Genomic DNA, 13,955 nt, shown 5'->3' with positions numbered 1-13,955 from the left:
CTCTCAACCTCTTTCTCATTCCCCCTTTGCTTTACCTTCCCTTCTATGTCCCTGTTGAGTGAAATAATTTCTGTACTCAATGTGTATTTATTCTTCTCTCCCTTGACAACGGTTCAGATGAGAATCTGTCAGTCAGCAAACATTTACTAAGTGCTTACTATGTGCCAGGCACTGTGCTAATCAGTTGGGATAACAAAAAGGAGCTCACAAGCTAATGGGGGAAACAATAAGCAAACAAATATATACAAACAAGTTATATGCAGAAAAGATAGGAAATAATTTACAGAGGGAAGGCGCTAGAATTAAGAGGGATTGGAAAAAGCTTCCTGTAGAAAATGGGATTTTAGTTGGGACTTGAAAGAAGCCAGAAATGAGGAGGGAGAGCATTCTAGGCATGGGGGCAGCCAGAAACAACACCCAGAGGTCAGTTTCACTGGATTGAGTATGTGATTGCGAGTAAGGTGTAAAAAGAAAGATAGGAGAAGGGTAAATTATGAAGGGGCGTGGATGCCAAATGGAATTGTATGTTTGGTCTTAGAGGTGATAGGTGATAGGGAGCCATTGGAGTTTACTGAGTGTAGGGGTGGTAACAGATCTGTGCTTTGGGAAGGTCATTTTGGTGATTGAATAGAGGATAGGCTGGAGTGAGGATAAACTTGAGGCAGGCAGACCCACCAGCGGGCTATTGCAATAATCCAGGCAGGAGGTGATAAGAGTCTGCATCAGGGTAGCTGTATCTGAGAGAAGGGGGTGAATACCAGAGATATTGCACAGGTGAAATTGACAGGCTTTGGCAACAGATTGGATATGGGGGGCAGTAGGGAGAGTGAGGAATCCAGAGTATCTTGTAGTTTGCCAGATTGGAAGATTGGGAGGAGGATGTTACCCTCTGTAGTAATAGGGAAGGTAGGAAGAGGGGAGGGTTTAGGGAGAAAGATAATGGATTTGATTTTAGACATGTTGAGTCTAAGATAGCTAAAGGACATGCAGTAGATGTCTGAAAGGCAATTGGACATGTGAGACTGGAGATCAGCAGAGAGTCACTCTTGTCACTCTTTATTCCTTTTTTGTATGGAATTCTACTTGCACATCCCAATTACATGAGATAATTTTACTTAATCTTCCTCTTCGTTTCTCCTTCTAGCATATTCTCTTTCCCCTTCCTTCCATTCCTCTTTTAAGATCCTCAAGACTTAACAGAACCACTCCTAAACCTTCTGTCTAATTATATAGTCTCTGCATGACCCCTGATGATTATAGAGCTCAGAGGGGATACGTGCCATTTCCCCATATTTGAATGGTAGAAGTTTATCCTTGTTTAGTCCCTTATCATTGTTCATTCATGTTTACATTTTCATGTTTCTCTTGACTCTTTTGTTTGTACTTCAGAGTTTCTCCACAGCTCTTTGTATCAAGGATGTTTAAAAGTCCTCTATTTTAATAAAGATCCATTTTTCCCCAATAAGGGGATACTCACTTTTGATGGATAAGTTATTCTTGATTATAAGCTGATATCTTTTGGTATAGGGTATTCTGAACTCTCTTCCTTTGTGGTGATGATCGCTAAATCATATGTGATCCTGAGTATCAGTCCTCAGTATTTGAATTCTTTCTTTCTAACTGCCTGTGGTATTTTTTTCTTTTACCTGTAAACTCTGAATTTGAACTATAATGTTCTTGGGAGTTTTCATTTTAGGGCTGAATTTTTTTAGGAGGCAACTTATAGATACTTTCTATTTCCATTTTGCTCAGGTTCTAGGCAATATGGACAGTTTTCTTTTAAGATTTCTTTAAATGAGATGTCTAGATTCTTTTCATGGCCGTAAGTTAGTTGAATGATTCTTAAGGTTTTTTTTCTCCCTCAATCTGTTTTAGCTGTGAGGTAGCACATATTTTCTTCAATTTTTTCATTCTTTTATTTTTGTCTTAATATTTCTTGTCATATGGAGTCATTGACTTCTGTTTGGTCCATTCTAATTTTCTAGGAGTTTGTTTCTAAGATTTTGTGCCAAGCTGATAATTTCCTTTACAGTTCTTCCATAACTCTCATTTCCTTTCCTCATTTTTCCTGTAGTACTCTCATTTCATTTATAAAAATATTTAAATCTCTTTAAAATTTGTTTTATCTCTTTTAAGAATTCTAGTTGAATTTGTGCCTAAGGTGTTTTTCTTTGAGGCTTTGCTCGTAGATGTTTTGGAATCATTGTCTTCTCTATCACCATAATAGCTTTTTTTTTTTTTTGAGGCAGGTCACACAGACCATAATAGCTTTTTATGGTGGATTCTCTTTTTTTGCTCACTTTTCCAGATTACTTCTTGACTTCAGACTTTATATTATGGCCAGGCTTTTGGAGAGAATGTCTGGGCTAGTCCTGCTGCTGCTTTCTTGGGGTATCTAATGTTATTGTTATTCTAGGATCTCAGGGACAACTGCAACCTGTCAGGGCTTGCAAAGTGGTCTTATCCAGGGCAAAATCGCATTGCTGACCTCCTGATCTGAGTGCTACAGATTCCTGTCTGGGCTTGGTTCTGAGCTAATAAGCCTGTGGGCCTGTCCCATTTGAAGGTTTGGGAGACTACTGCTGGATCCAGCCTCTCTTAGACAACTGGGAAGTTCTGTGAGTTCAGAGTAACAGGATTGCAGGCTTCCTTTTGGTCTGGGATTCCTGCCCTGGTTATTCTGCTGCAGGCTTCAAAGTTAGCTGGAGGCTGGAGTTAAGATCTACTTCATTCCTGGAGTCTGAGCCACACAGCTGCTGCTTGCTTCTGGATTCATATGCGCTTGCCACCCCTCTATGCCCTGGAGTACCCTTCCTCAGTTTATCCTGTGTAGTGAGTGATAAAGTTGATGCTTAGCCCCTATGCTTGCACCCACCCTATGCTAGTTCAGACCTTTCTGTGCTAGGTCTTCTTGCCCTAATACAACCTATCTCTGCTTGGGAGTGCCATAGGCTTCTGGCTAAATCATCCCTTTGTCTGCAGACTTCTCCATCTAAGCTGGAAAATTTTTTATTTTCCTTGGAGTTCCTCATCCATACTTAGTCTGGTGTGTTTTCTAAATGTTTGGAGGAGTTATTTGGTAGGGAGGGTGAAACTAGCTGTACTTCTTTCTGCCTGTCTGTCATCTTGGCTCTGCCACCTCTGTGGTCTTGTTTTCCAAAGCTGGGGGTAGGAACCTTGATTCTGGCCACAGAGCAGCATTTCCACAGCACAGTCTCACTAGTAACGCTTAGCCGTAGTTCATGCCTTCAGGGAGTTTCCAGTGTAATTGAGATGTCATATTAGCACATGAGAGAGATTAAAGAACCACGTGTCTCAGGATGTACAGAGGAGGGGAAATTTAATCCAGTACTAGGAGCACATAAGTGCCAAGGAAAGGCAGGGTTAAAAAGAATAAACTGAGTATTGTGCAAGAGCTAATCAAGGAAGGCTTCCCCAGGATAGGTGACCAGACTTTGAAGAGATTGAGTGGCAAGGAATGTGAGCCATTTTGATCATAACAATCAGCCAACCAGTGAACATTTATTAATTACCTGTTCTGTCCCAAGCTTTGTGCTAGGCACTGGAGGCACAAACAAGACAAACAGCCCAGTCCTTCTGGAAAGGTGAACAAAGTATATACAAAGTAAATAGAAAGTCGTTTGGGAGGGGATGTAAGCAACTGGGAGCAGGGAAAGACTTCCTGCAGATGGCGCTGCTTGAGGTAGGTTTGGCAGGAAGCAAAGGATTGGAAAAGGGAGAGGTGTGGAGGGAAGAGGCTAACATTTCTTAGAGAACTTGGATGTTGGCAAAACACTTTACACATAGGAACACTGTAGCTACAGTATTATGGCTGTTAACATCTCTTTTGTGCTGATAAGGAAACCGGGGCTTCGTTAGGTTAAATGACTTGCCCATGGTTAACATAGTGCATAAGTGTCAGAGACAGGATTTGAATGAAGGTCTTTCATGCAAATATGGCCCTGTGGTGCCATGTGGTGTGTCACCTTCCCTATGGAATGGGGTGAGAAGCCCTTGCTGCTTTCTGCTGCTGTTGCAAGTCCTAGAAAATAGGCCCAGGGGTTCTTAAAAATCTCTCCTGCTTATGCCCATATTGTAGCAGTGTGTATTTCTATATTTGTGGGGCAGAATTTCCCATCTGAGAAATAGAGTGAATAATGAAAGGCAGCTTCATGGTTTCTGATCCAATTTCAATAATCAGAAAAGGCTGCTTGGCTGCCACATGGGACTCAGTGTGGGGCCCATTGCTAGTCTTCAGGAAGATCAAAGTGTTGATTCTTTCCCACAGGCTGTCAGCCCGATTCACCACAGTGTCACTCAGCTTTACCTGAAAAGGCAGCACTGGATTGTGAGGTTTTGAATCACAGTATGACAGCTAAGCAAACTGAGATTCAAGATACTACATATGAATTGGCCAGGGCTTTTAGCCCAAGTTGTGGAGATGAGAGCCTCCGTAGTTTTGAAATAAATGAAATCTACTCTTGTTACTTGGATACGTGTGACAATGATTTGGGAGAAATTACAACATCAGATACATTTTTAGGAAACGGAAAAAACCAAGGGGAGGAAACTAAGTCTATAACTGGAGAATCACCTGAAATAAACAAAGCTTCCCGCTCAGATTGTAGCGAGGACGATGCTATTTCTGAAACAGGCACAGAGTCATCCTCTGAGCACTGGGATCCTCTGAATGACACTTTCAATTCACATGTACAAGAGGTGACCAGGGAAGCCAAGCCAGACATAAGCAGCAAGTCCAGAACAGAGCAGTATATCAGTAAATGTGTTCTTAACTTGAAGATCTCTCAGACTTTAATGCAGCAGGTGTCCGAATCCTTGCAAAATGTAGAACAGAAGATAGGCGAACTAGAGGCAATGAGAAAGCGACAGGAGCAGCAGATGTCCTCCTCATGGGCTGCCCTAAAATTTTGTGCAAGGGGTCATGACCAATCAGCTGTACGGGCTGCCTTCGGGCCCCCGGCGAAGTGCTACATACCAGCACCAGGACAGCGTCCTGGATGTGTTGACCATTTCCAGAACTTGGTGAAGACAGCTCAGGCAAGGAGAGAATTCCAGGGTATGGGTCTTGACAGCATTGGCCAAAGGCACAAGAGAAAAAGTAGTCACAGCTGGAAGCCTTTTGAGTCTGTTGCTGAAGAAACCATTGGAGACCAGGCTAAAAAGAACCGCCAGGTAAAGTGGGAAAATAGGGGAGCAAGGAAAGGGAGAGAAGCAAGCAATGCACTGGGCAGGCTAGACCAAGAGGGGGAAGGATGACATTGGAGCTCTCTCAGAGTCTGGGTATGAGGACCACTTTATTGTTTATTAACATCTGCTAACATTTATTTAAACTTACTGTGTGCCAGGCACTGAGCTAAATGCTTTTTAGATATGTTCTCCTTTGATCTTCACAACAACCTTGAAAGGTAGGTGCTATTTATTACCCCCATTTTAAGTTAAGGAAACTGAGTCAAACAGGTGAAGTGACTTGCCCAGGGTCACATGGCTAACAATGTTTAAGGCCAGATTTGAACTCAGGTCTTCCTGACTCCAGGCCCAGCTCTCTAGCCACCGCAGTGAGAGGTGCTTTGTTAATGAAGTCCTCTTTAAGGGAGTCCTGACTTCCTGCCTTTCCATAAGAATCTACTCCCCCCAGCTGAGCATACTGATAACTCACAGAAAAGGACAGAGGCTCTCCCCCAACCCTAGACTCAGACGGCTCTGCTACCTCATTGCAGCTTCTGGTTAATTACCCAAGTGGCAGGCAGCCCAGGAAAAGGTGGAAGAGTTGAACATTCCTATAGTGCAGATCACCATTCCTGTTTCCTTTTCATCCCTTCATTTCCACTGTGCAGTGTTTCTTTGGAACTGCTTCTTCTAGTTCTGTGCTTTTTGTCCCTAAGAACCTCCAGGCCTTTACTTCTTCCATTCTACCATTGCCACTTTAGAACTTTTTGGACTCAATGTGCAGAAGATGGGGTGGGGACAGACATTTAAGTGCCTACTATATGTCAGGCACTGTGCTAAGTACTTTACAAATATTTACTCCTTTGATCCTCACAACAACCCTTCAAGGTTGTTGCTAGGTGCTGTTATCCCCATTTTACAGGAAGAAACTGAGACAGACTAGCCCAGCTACTAAATATCTGAGGTCATATTTAAACTCGGGTATTCCTGACTCTAAGCATTCTATCCACTACACCCAGCTGCTTCTCCCAATTAATGTATGAGCCCCTTGAGATTAAGGACTGTAACACTTTTATGTTTGTGTCCCCAATATTTATTTTAGTGCTTGACATAAATGACCACCTAAAATTCCAGACAACCACTGTCTCTTTGTCCATTGTCTGAAAGGCATCAGCACAACTCCTAGGGAAATTGTCTTTCTCGCATAAGCAGTTCAAAGTTTACCTACTCCTTCTAGGCCTCTCTCTGAATTATATCAACTCCATGGGCTTTCTTAGAGACTATAAAACAGTTCAGAATTCAGAGGCAGAATTCCTCCAGTCTTCCATTCAAGAAAGAAATATGTGAGTCTTAGGACATGGGCTTTTGTGCCTTTTGGTGACTCATCTAGAAGCCTTCATCACTTTTTTGTTCAAGGGGTCTGGAAAGTGAACTAGCGATAAATGAGGTTATTGTATATGAAACACAAAAAGGGAGATTTATTTTGGGCAGGTATGACCTCTCATCCATTTTAGGATGACTTTTAAAGTGGAGGTGGTAGTCTTAACTCTTACTTTACAATCACCAAAGGATATGAACAGTTTAAATAAAAGGAAAAATAAATTATTTATAATCACTTTTAAAAGTGCTCATTCTCATGTTGATATATCCATTATGGGAATTTGTTTTACTTGACTGTGCTTGTTACAAGAGGGTTTTTTTTTCTTTTTTTTTCTGGTGGCAAGGGGTGGAAAGGAGAAAAATTAATGCTTGATAATTGGAAAAAAATTCTAATTAAAAAAATAGAAAGTATTTGACCTTACTAATAATCAAAGAGGTGCAAAATAAAATAACTTTGAGGTACTGCCCCTTACCCATTAAATTGGTAAAAATTATAAGGTACAGAACTCAGTGTTGCAGAATGTAGAGAAACTATTATAATTATTCATTGCTAGTAGCATGGTAAACTTGGAGAATCTTTTTGGAGAACATTGTAGCAGTATCCATAAAGGCTACAAAAATAATCATTCTCTTTGATCTAAAAATCTCATGGTTAGGAATATATTCTGGCATGTTAATCAAAAGCAAAACATTTTCTCTTCAGAGATCTTCATAGCAGCATCATATGTAATGGCAAAAATCTGGGAGCATTCTGAATGTCCAGCAGTAGAGAAAAGATTAGGTAAATTGTGGTATATTAGTCTGAATAGTATAAAGCAGTTAAGATGGACAGTTGTAAGGAATACAGAGAAATTTGGAAAGACCTTTATGAAATTATTCAGAGTGAAAAAAGAAGCTGCACAAAAATGGAATGTGAATGAATGGACAAAGAATCCTACCAGAGAGAACTAAAAAATGCTGGCATACTTTATACTTTGAAATTAATTCTTTAAGTGTAAATTGCCACTAAAGCAAGCGTAGGTATTGGTATTGATGTTTGATGCTTCTGATAAAATATTTAATTTTTTAAAATTGAAGGCAGTAAGCAAGAATGTTGTGCATGCTTGTCATCCCACCTGTAAGGGAGGCTGAAGCTGAGAAATCCTGTGAGCTCAGTTCTTTGCTGCAGTGGGTCATGCCAGCTGAGTCTGAACTAAATTTGGCATCAATATGGTGAGCCCATGGGAGGGACTAAGAGGAGTGAACCAGCCCAGGTAGGAAATGGAGCAGGTTAAAGCTCTTGTGCTGATCATAGTGGCATAGGCCCTTTGAGAAACCCTTGTACTTTGAAAACAAAAAATGAATGTGGTAGTCACAAGAAGCAAGGTGTACCTAAGAAGAACATAGAACTATATTACCTTTTTTCCCCTCAGCCATCATCATTTTGTGGAGCCAGTAGACAGTGCACAAATATTAAGTTACAGTACCCACAAGGAGATGACAAGAGTTTGGAAATTACTGCCAGAAGCCAAAATACAGTCAGGTGGGTTATTTATGTGACACTGAGGCTACTTGGTGATTTTTAAAAGCTTGTGACTAATGGGACAGTTAAGTCCACTCCCAAAAGCTTTTGAGTGTCTTGTTTGCTTAGCCAAAATTATTCATCTGATGAAAAACTTCTAGGCGATATTAGAGATTAAAAGTTTCATCCCAGCAGCCTAAGCATAATCAGTAATTTGTAAAAAAAAGCAAAATATCTACCCTCACAGAAATGATTTCATTGGGTTTCCCCCACCATCTCCCCTTTATGAAAAAGAAAGCCAGCTATTCAGTTAAGTCTGATTTCAGAAACCACAGGGAAGCCAGAGTTGGGGGTTTCAAAGCCATCACTGTTACTTTGTGATCTATAATTATTAGTCAAAGAAATTAAATGGGCATAAAATGATTTCATAGGAGAAAAAACAGCAGCTGAAATCATGATTACATAGAATTTTTTAAAATTAAAAAATGTGACAGTATTTCCTTGTTATTGTGTTATTTCAGTCGTGTGCGACTCGTGACCCCATTTTGGGTTTCCTTGGCAGAGATACTGGAGTGGTTTGCCATTTCCTTATCCAGCTCATTTTACAGATGAGAAACTGAGGCAAACAGGATTAAGTGACTAGCACAGGGTCACACAGCTAGTAAGTGTCTGGGATCAGATTTGAACTCATGAAGATGAGTCCAAGCCCTAGCCACTGCACCACCTGGCTGCCCATATAATATTTCCCACTGGGAATAAGAATAAGAAAGACCTGTTGAAAGATGGGGAAAGTGAGCATCTTTTGAAACAGGATAATCACGTCAATTCCAGTTTTACTTGCTTAAAAATCTAGAGATGGGGCAGCTAGGTGGCACAGTGGATACAGCACCTGCCCTGAATTCAAAAGTGACCTCAGACTAAACACTTGACACTTACTAGCTGTGTGACCCTGGGCAAGTCACTTAACCCCAATTGCCTAAAAAACAAAATCCAGAGATGACACCATTTTAATCTATAACTACAATGTCAGCTCTGCTGGGGAAAATTTTTCATTTCTTTTTTTTTTTCCCCATTTCTTTCGATTTTAGCAGTGGTGAAAATAAAGTTTTTGCTTTCAAATAAAAATTCTGAATAGTATGAATTCAATATGAATGAAAGATTCAGGAATGTTAGATTCTTGTGTTTCCCCTTGTTTGGGAAAATGACTCTTAAACTGAATTGTTACATGAGAAGCTAAAGATGTCTGAAAAAGCCCAGTATTCAGAAAACTGGATGGTAGAATTCAATGATGTGTCAAAGATCACATAATTTAGTTAATAATAGAATTAGCATTATCACTCAGTGCTCGTGGATTTTCAGTGTACTGTACTGCCTTTTTTGACTGCCCGGGTCACCTGGGTCCATCACAGCAGCAGCTCTGGAGGTAACTTGGTTGTACTGAATGTGGCCTGGTTTCCTGAATACAAGAACCGGGCCTGTGGTCCAAAGTGCTCGGCCCTTTTCTCCTCCACGCCCATCCCCTTATCCCCTCCATACACACACACATACACACACTCCTTGAAGATGGCTGATTTGGGTGCCCCTGGTGGTTGAAAAGCATGAATATAACTTCCAGTGATAGAATAGGTTGGTCCAGGAGTGACAGTTTCTCAAGTTGCGCTGATAGCCTTTGTATTTGGCAAGTACAAAACAGATGTGTTTTTCTTTTAAAAAATGATAACTACAATAACTCTAAACCCCTTTAGGATGAGTGTGGAATCAGTGTCATCTGAATTCTATAACTCAAAGACAGGAAATGATGACAGAGAAGCAAGATTAAAATGGACAGGTAAGTATGAAGTCATAGCTTTGATTTATGTAGTATTTAATTCAATCTATTTTTTCATATCTATTTAGGATATATGATTCCATAGCATGTACTAAAATGGTTATGGCCATAGCAGCGACCTTTACTCTGAATGACCAAAAACTATTTTCTTACAGCAGATCTCACCTTAAAAAGATCATCTTTTTGACTAACAGGCAATGAAATGGAGAAGGTGTCTTTTCTATACTTTGTTTATTGTTTATGTAAAATGTTACATAATTCATAGGACAAATGTCATCACATAGTATGCAATATATATTTTACTCTGTTTTATATATGTATATGTATGTATATGTTCAACTCCCTATACATAAGTGTGTTGTCATGACAGCATTGCCTAGTAGATAGTTAGACTTAGAATTAGGAAAAAACTTGTGTTCAAATACAGTCTCTGAATCTAAATCATGGGTAGGTTGTCATCTGCATTGGTATGGGGTATTCCCACACCAGGAGTTCCCCATGCTGACAAAATCACAGATTTTTTACATATTTTCAAATATATAAAAAAAGATAATATATAGTATGTCCTTTGGTATACTCTGACTGTAATTATTTTATGTCAGTATAAAGAAGTCACAGTGTAAAGAAGTGTTGTCTTTTAAACTAATGTAGGATTTGATGCCTGTTTTTGCATTCTCAAACTTAGAAGTAAGCATATTTAGAAAAGATATATATGTATATGTATTCATAGGTATAGTCTTATATATGTATATGTATTATATCCTTTCCCAATTTCAACTCTATAGTTAACTAGTTCAGCTTTACACTATTGTCTGCTTTCAAAGCCCTTGTTCCTTCATCTTATCATCTCTTGTGCCTTGTCATTGTCTCTTCCCCTCTGAACTCCTCACCCTCACCATCTTCCTACTCATATGTTACTGAACAGTGCAGAGAAGTTACCCAGTCATGCTCCCTGGGAACAATGCAAATTTGTCTTGTCTAGTGTCAGTTGAACCCTCACTGTTACAAGGTGATGGTGTTCACCATTTATCAATTGGGGAACAGCTCTTATTTTTATAAATTTGATTCGCTTTTATACTCAGTATATGTTTGAGAAATGAGGTCTTTATCAGAGAAACTTGCTGAAAAAAATGTAAAAAAATTATTTTGTTGTCTATTGTACCTATTAGCAAAATGTTATTTTGCTGATTATCTCTTTTAATTAGGTCTACTTTTGCTTTTACTTTGTCTGAGATCATGATTACTACCTCTGCCTTTTTTACTTTAGCTTTGCATATTAAATTCTGCTCTAGGCCTTTATTTTAACTCTGTGTCTTTCTGTTTTCAAGAATGTCTCTTATAGGGGCCCCTAGATGGCACAGTGGATAGAGCACTGGCCCTGAAGTCAGGAGGACCTGAGTTCAAATGTGGCCTCAGACACATAGCACTCCTCACTAGCTGTGTGACTCTGGACAAGTCACTTAACCCCGATTGCCCCACAGGGAAAAAAAGAAAACAATGTGTCTTGTAAATAACATGTTGGATTCTAATTCCATTTTGCTATCTGCTTCTGTTTTATGGATGAGCTCATCCCATTCACATTCACATTTATGTAACTATTTCCTTTCATCCCATTATCTTTTGTTTTTTCCTCTCTCTTTTTATCCTGTCCTTCCTCAAAAGTCTGTTTTGCTTCTAACTACTGCCTCTCTTAATTTGCCTTCCCCTTTATCATCTTCCCCTTTCTCTTATCCCCTTCCCCTCCTGTTTCCTTATTGGGTAAGTTTCTATATGCAGCTGAGTGTGTGTGTGTGTGTGTGTGTGTGTGTGTGTGTGTGTGTGTGTGTGTGTATTCTCCCTTCTTTGCACCAATTTCAATGAGAGTGAGGTTCAAGTATTGCCTGCCACCCACCCTGCATTTTCCCCTCCACTGTAAAAGCTCTTCCTTGCATACCTCTTTTATGTGAGAAAAATTTCCCCATTCCGCCCCTCCCTTCCCCCTTGTCCTAGCACATCTGTCTTTCTCACCCCTTCATTATTTTGGAGGTCAGTCCAACATAACTGACTCACACCCATGCACTTTGTCTTTGTAAACTCTTTTTAACTGCCCTAATAATGATAAAGTTGTTAGGAGTTACATGTGTCATCTTCCCATATAGGAATGTATATCGAGTTCCTTATGATCACTCTTCCATATATGCTTTTCTTGAGTTTTCTATCTGAATGTCACATTGTCTATTAAGCTCTGGTCTTTTCGTTAGGAATGCTTAAAAATCCTTCATTTCATTAAATATCAATTTTTTCCCTTGAAGGATTATACTCAGTTTTGTGGGTAGATGATTCTTAGTTGTAATCCTAGCTCCTTCTGTCTTCTGAAATATATTCCAAGCCCTCCACTCCTTTAGGAAGCTGCTAAATCTTTTCTGATTCTGACTGTGGCTCCACAGTATTTGAATTGTTTCTTTCTGGCTACTTGCAATATTTTCTTCTTGACCTGAGAGCTCTGGAATTTGGCTGTAATATTTCTGGGAGTTTTAATTTGGGGATCTCTTTTCAGGAGGTGATCAGTAGATTCTTTCCATTTCTATTTTACCCTCTAGATCTGTGAAATTGATGTAGTTTTCCTTCATAATTTCTTGAAATATGGTGTCTGTAGACTCATTCTTTGCTCATGGCTTTCAAGTACTCCAATATCTTTTAAGTAATCTCTCTTTGATCTATTTTTTTTTTTTAGGCAATTGGGGTTAAGTTATTTTCCCACAGTCACACAGCTAGTGTCAAGTGTTTGGTCTGAGGCTGGGTTTAAACCCAGGTCCTCTTGACTTTAGGGCCAATGCTCTATCCACTGCACCACTTAGCTGCCCCCTCAATCTGTTTTCAAGGTCAGTTGTTTTTCCAAAGAGATATTTCACATTTTCTTCTATTTTTTTTTTATTATTTTGACTTTGTTTTATTGTTTCTTGTTGTTTCATGGAGTCATTAGCTTCCCCTTGCCCAGTTCTAATTTTTAAGGAATTATTTTCTTCAGTGAGCTTTTGTACTTCTTTTTCCACTTTACTTTTCCAATTGCTTTTTTTTTGGGGGGGGGTGGTTAGGCAATGGAGTTAAGTGACTTGCCCAAGGTCACACAGCTAATAAGTGTTATGTGTCTGAGGTCAGATTTGAACTCAGGTCCTCCTGAATCCAGGGCCAGTGCTGTATCCACTGTGCCACCTAGCTGCCCCGTTCCCACTGCTTTTAAAGGAGTTGTTTTCTTCAGTGAATTTTTATGCCTCTTTTAGAACAGTTCTGTTTTTTTTATTCAGTATTTTTTGTGCCTCTTTTACCAAGTTGTTCTCCTTTCATAATTTTCTTGCATCATTCTCATTTCTTTTCCTAATTTTTCCTCTACCATTCATTTCTTTCATTTTTCTAGGAATTCTTGTTGGGCTAGGTTCCATTTATCATTTTTCCTTGAGGTTTTTTTGGTAGCTGTTTTCACATTGTTATCTTCTTCTGAGTTTATATCTTGACTTTGCTTGCAATCATAGTAACTTTTTACAGTCAAATTATTTTTGTTGTTTACTCATTTTTCTAGCCTATTTCTTGACTTTGAACTTTATGTTAAAGTTGGGCTCTGCTCATGTAGATGTAGTGATATACTGTCTCAGGCTTTTTTGGGCTGCTGTTTTCAGAACTAGTTCTTGGGGCAGGTCTGCAAGTTTTTGTTGTTTCTAAGTTGGTGTGATTCTAGGAAAGGTATGGTCACTGCTCTCTTAGCCTGTGCTCTGGTCTTTACCCAGAAAAGGCCCCTGGTCCCCAGAAGTTGAATGTACTAGTGCTCCTCTCTGTTTTGGTACTGTGACCAGGGCCCTTGCTCCTTTTTAACCAACTGTCAGCACTCCTTTCTACCCTGGAACTTCAACCCAGAACTACATATGGGCAAAGAGTTGCCAATCAGCACCAGCTGTACACAGTGCCAAGAAAAGGGTCCCCTGTAATCTCTTCCTGACTAGTTGTCCAACCTCATTACCATTCTGGGCTGAGAGCTCCCCAAGCTGTTGCTTCTGTGGGCCACTGTTGACACCAGCATGGGCTCTA

General features: G+C 39.8%; 2 protein-coding genes across 7 annotated transcripts in view; one reads left to right on the top strand and one right to left on the bottom strand.

Annotated features, from left to right (window-relative positions):
- The window catches only part of SUMF2 (sulfatase modifying factor 2), an 83,920-nt gene that overhangs the window by 5,793 nt on the left and 64,172 nt on the right, over positions 1–13,955 (bottom strand). The window lies entirely within an intron of this gene.
- The window catches only part of TEX14 (testis expressed 14, intercellular bridge forming factor), a 137,040-nt gene that overhangs the window by 76,761 nt on the left and 46,324 nt on the right, over positions 1–13,955 (top strand). For all 6 annotated transcript variants that reach the window (XM_020991862.1, XM_020991869.1, XM_020991865.1 and 3 more), the window contains exons 14-16: positions 4,289–5,193; positions 7,980–8,089; positions 9,814–9,896. In XM_020991862.1, coding sequence (XP_020847521.1) covers positions 4,289–5,193; positions 7,980–8,089; positions 9,814–9,896 — 1,098 coding nt within the window. The remainder of the gene's footprint in view (positions 1–4,288; positions 5,194–7,979; positions 8,090–9,813; positions 9,897–13,955) is intronic.

This window comes from Phascolarctos cinereus, unplaced genomic scaffold, assembly GCF_003287225.1.
Source record: "Phascolarctos cinereus isolate Bilbo 61053 unplaced genomic scaffold, phaCin_HiC Scaffold_5;HRSCAF=322, whole genome shotgun sequence".
NCBI lineage: Eukaryota > Metazoa > Chordata > Mammalia > Diprotodontia > Phascolarctidae > Phascolarctos > Phascolarctos cinereus.
Note: the sequence above shows the minus strand (reverse complement) of the source record. Positions and strands in the feature narration are given on the sequence as shown.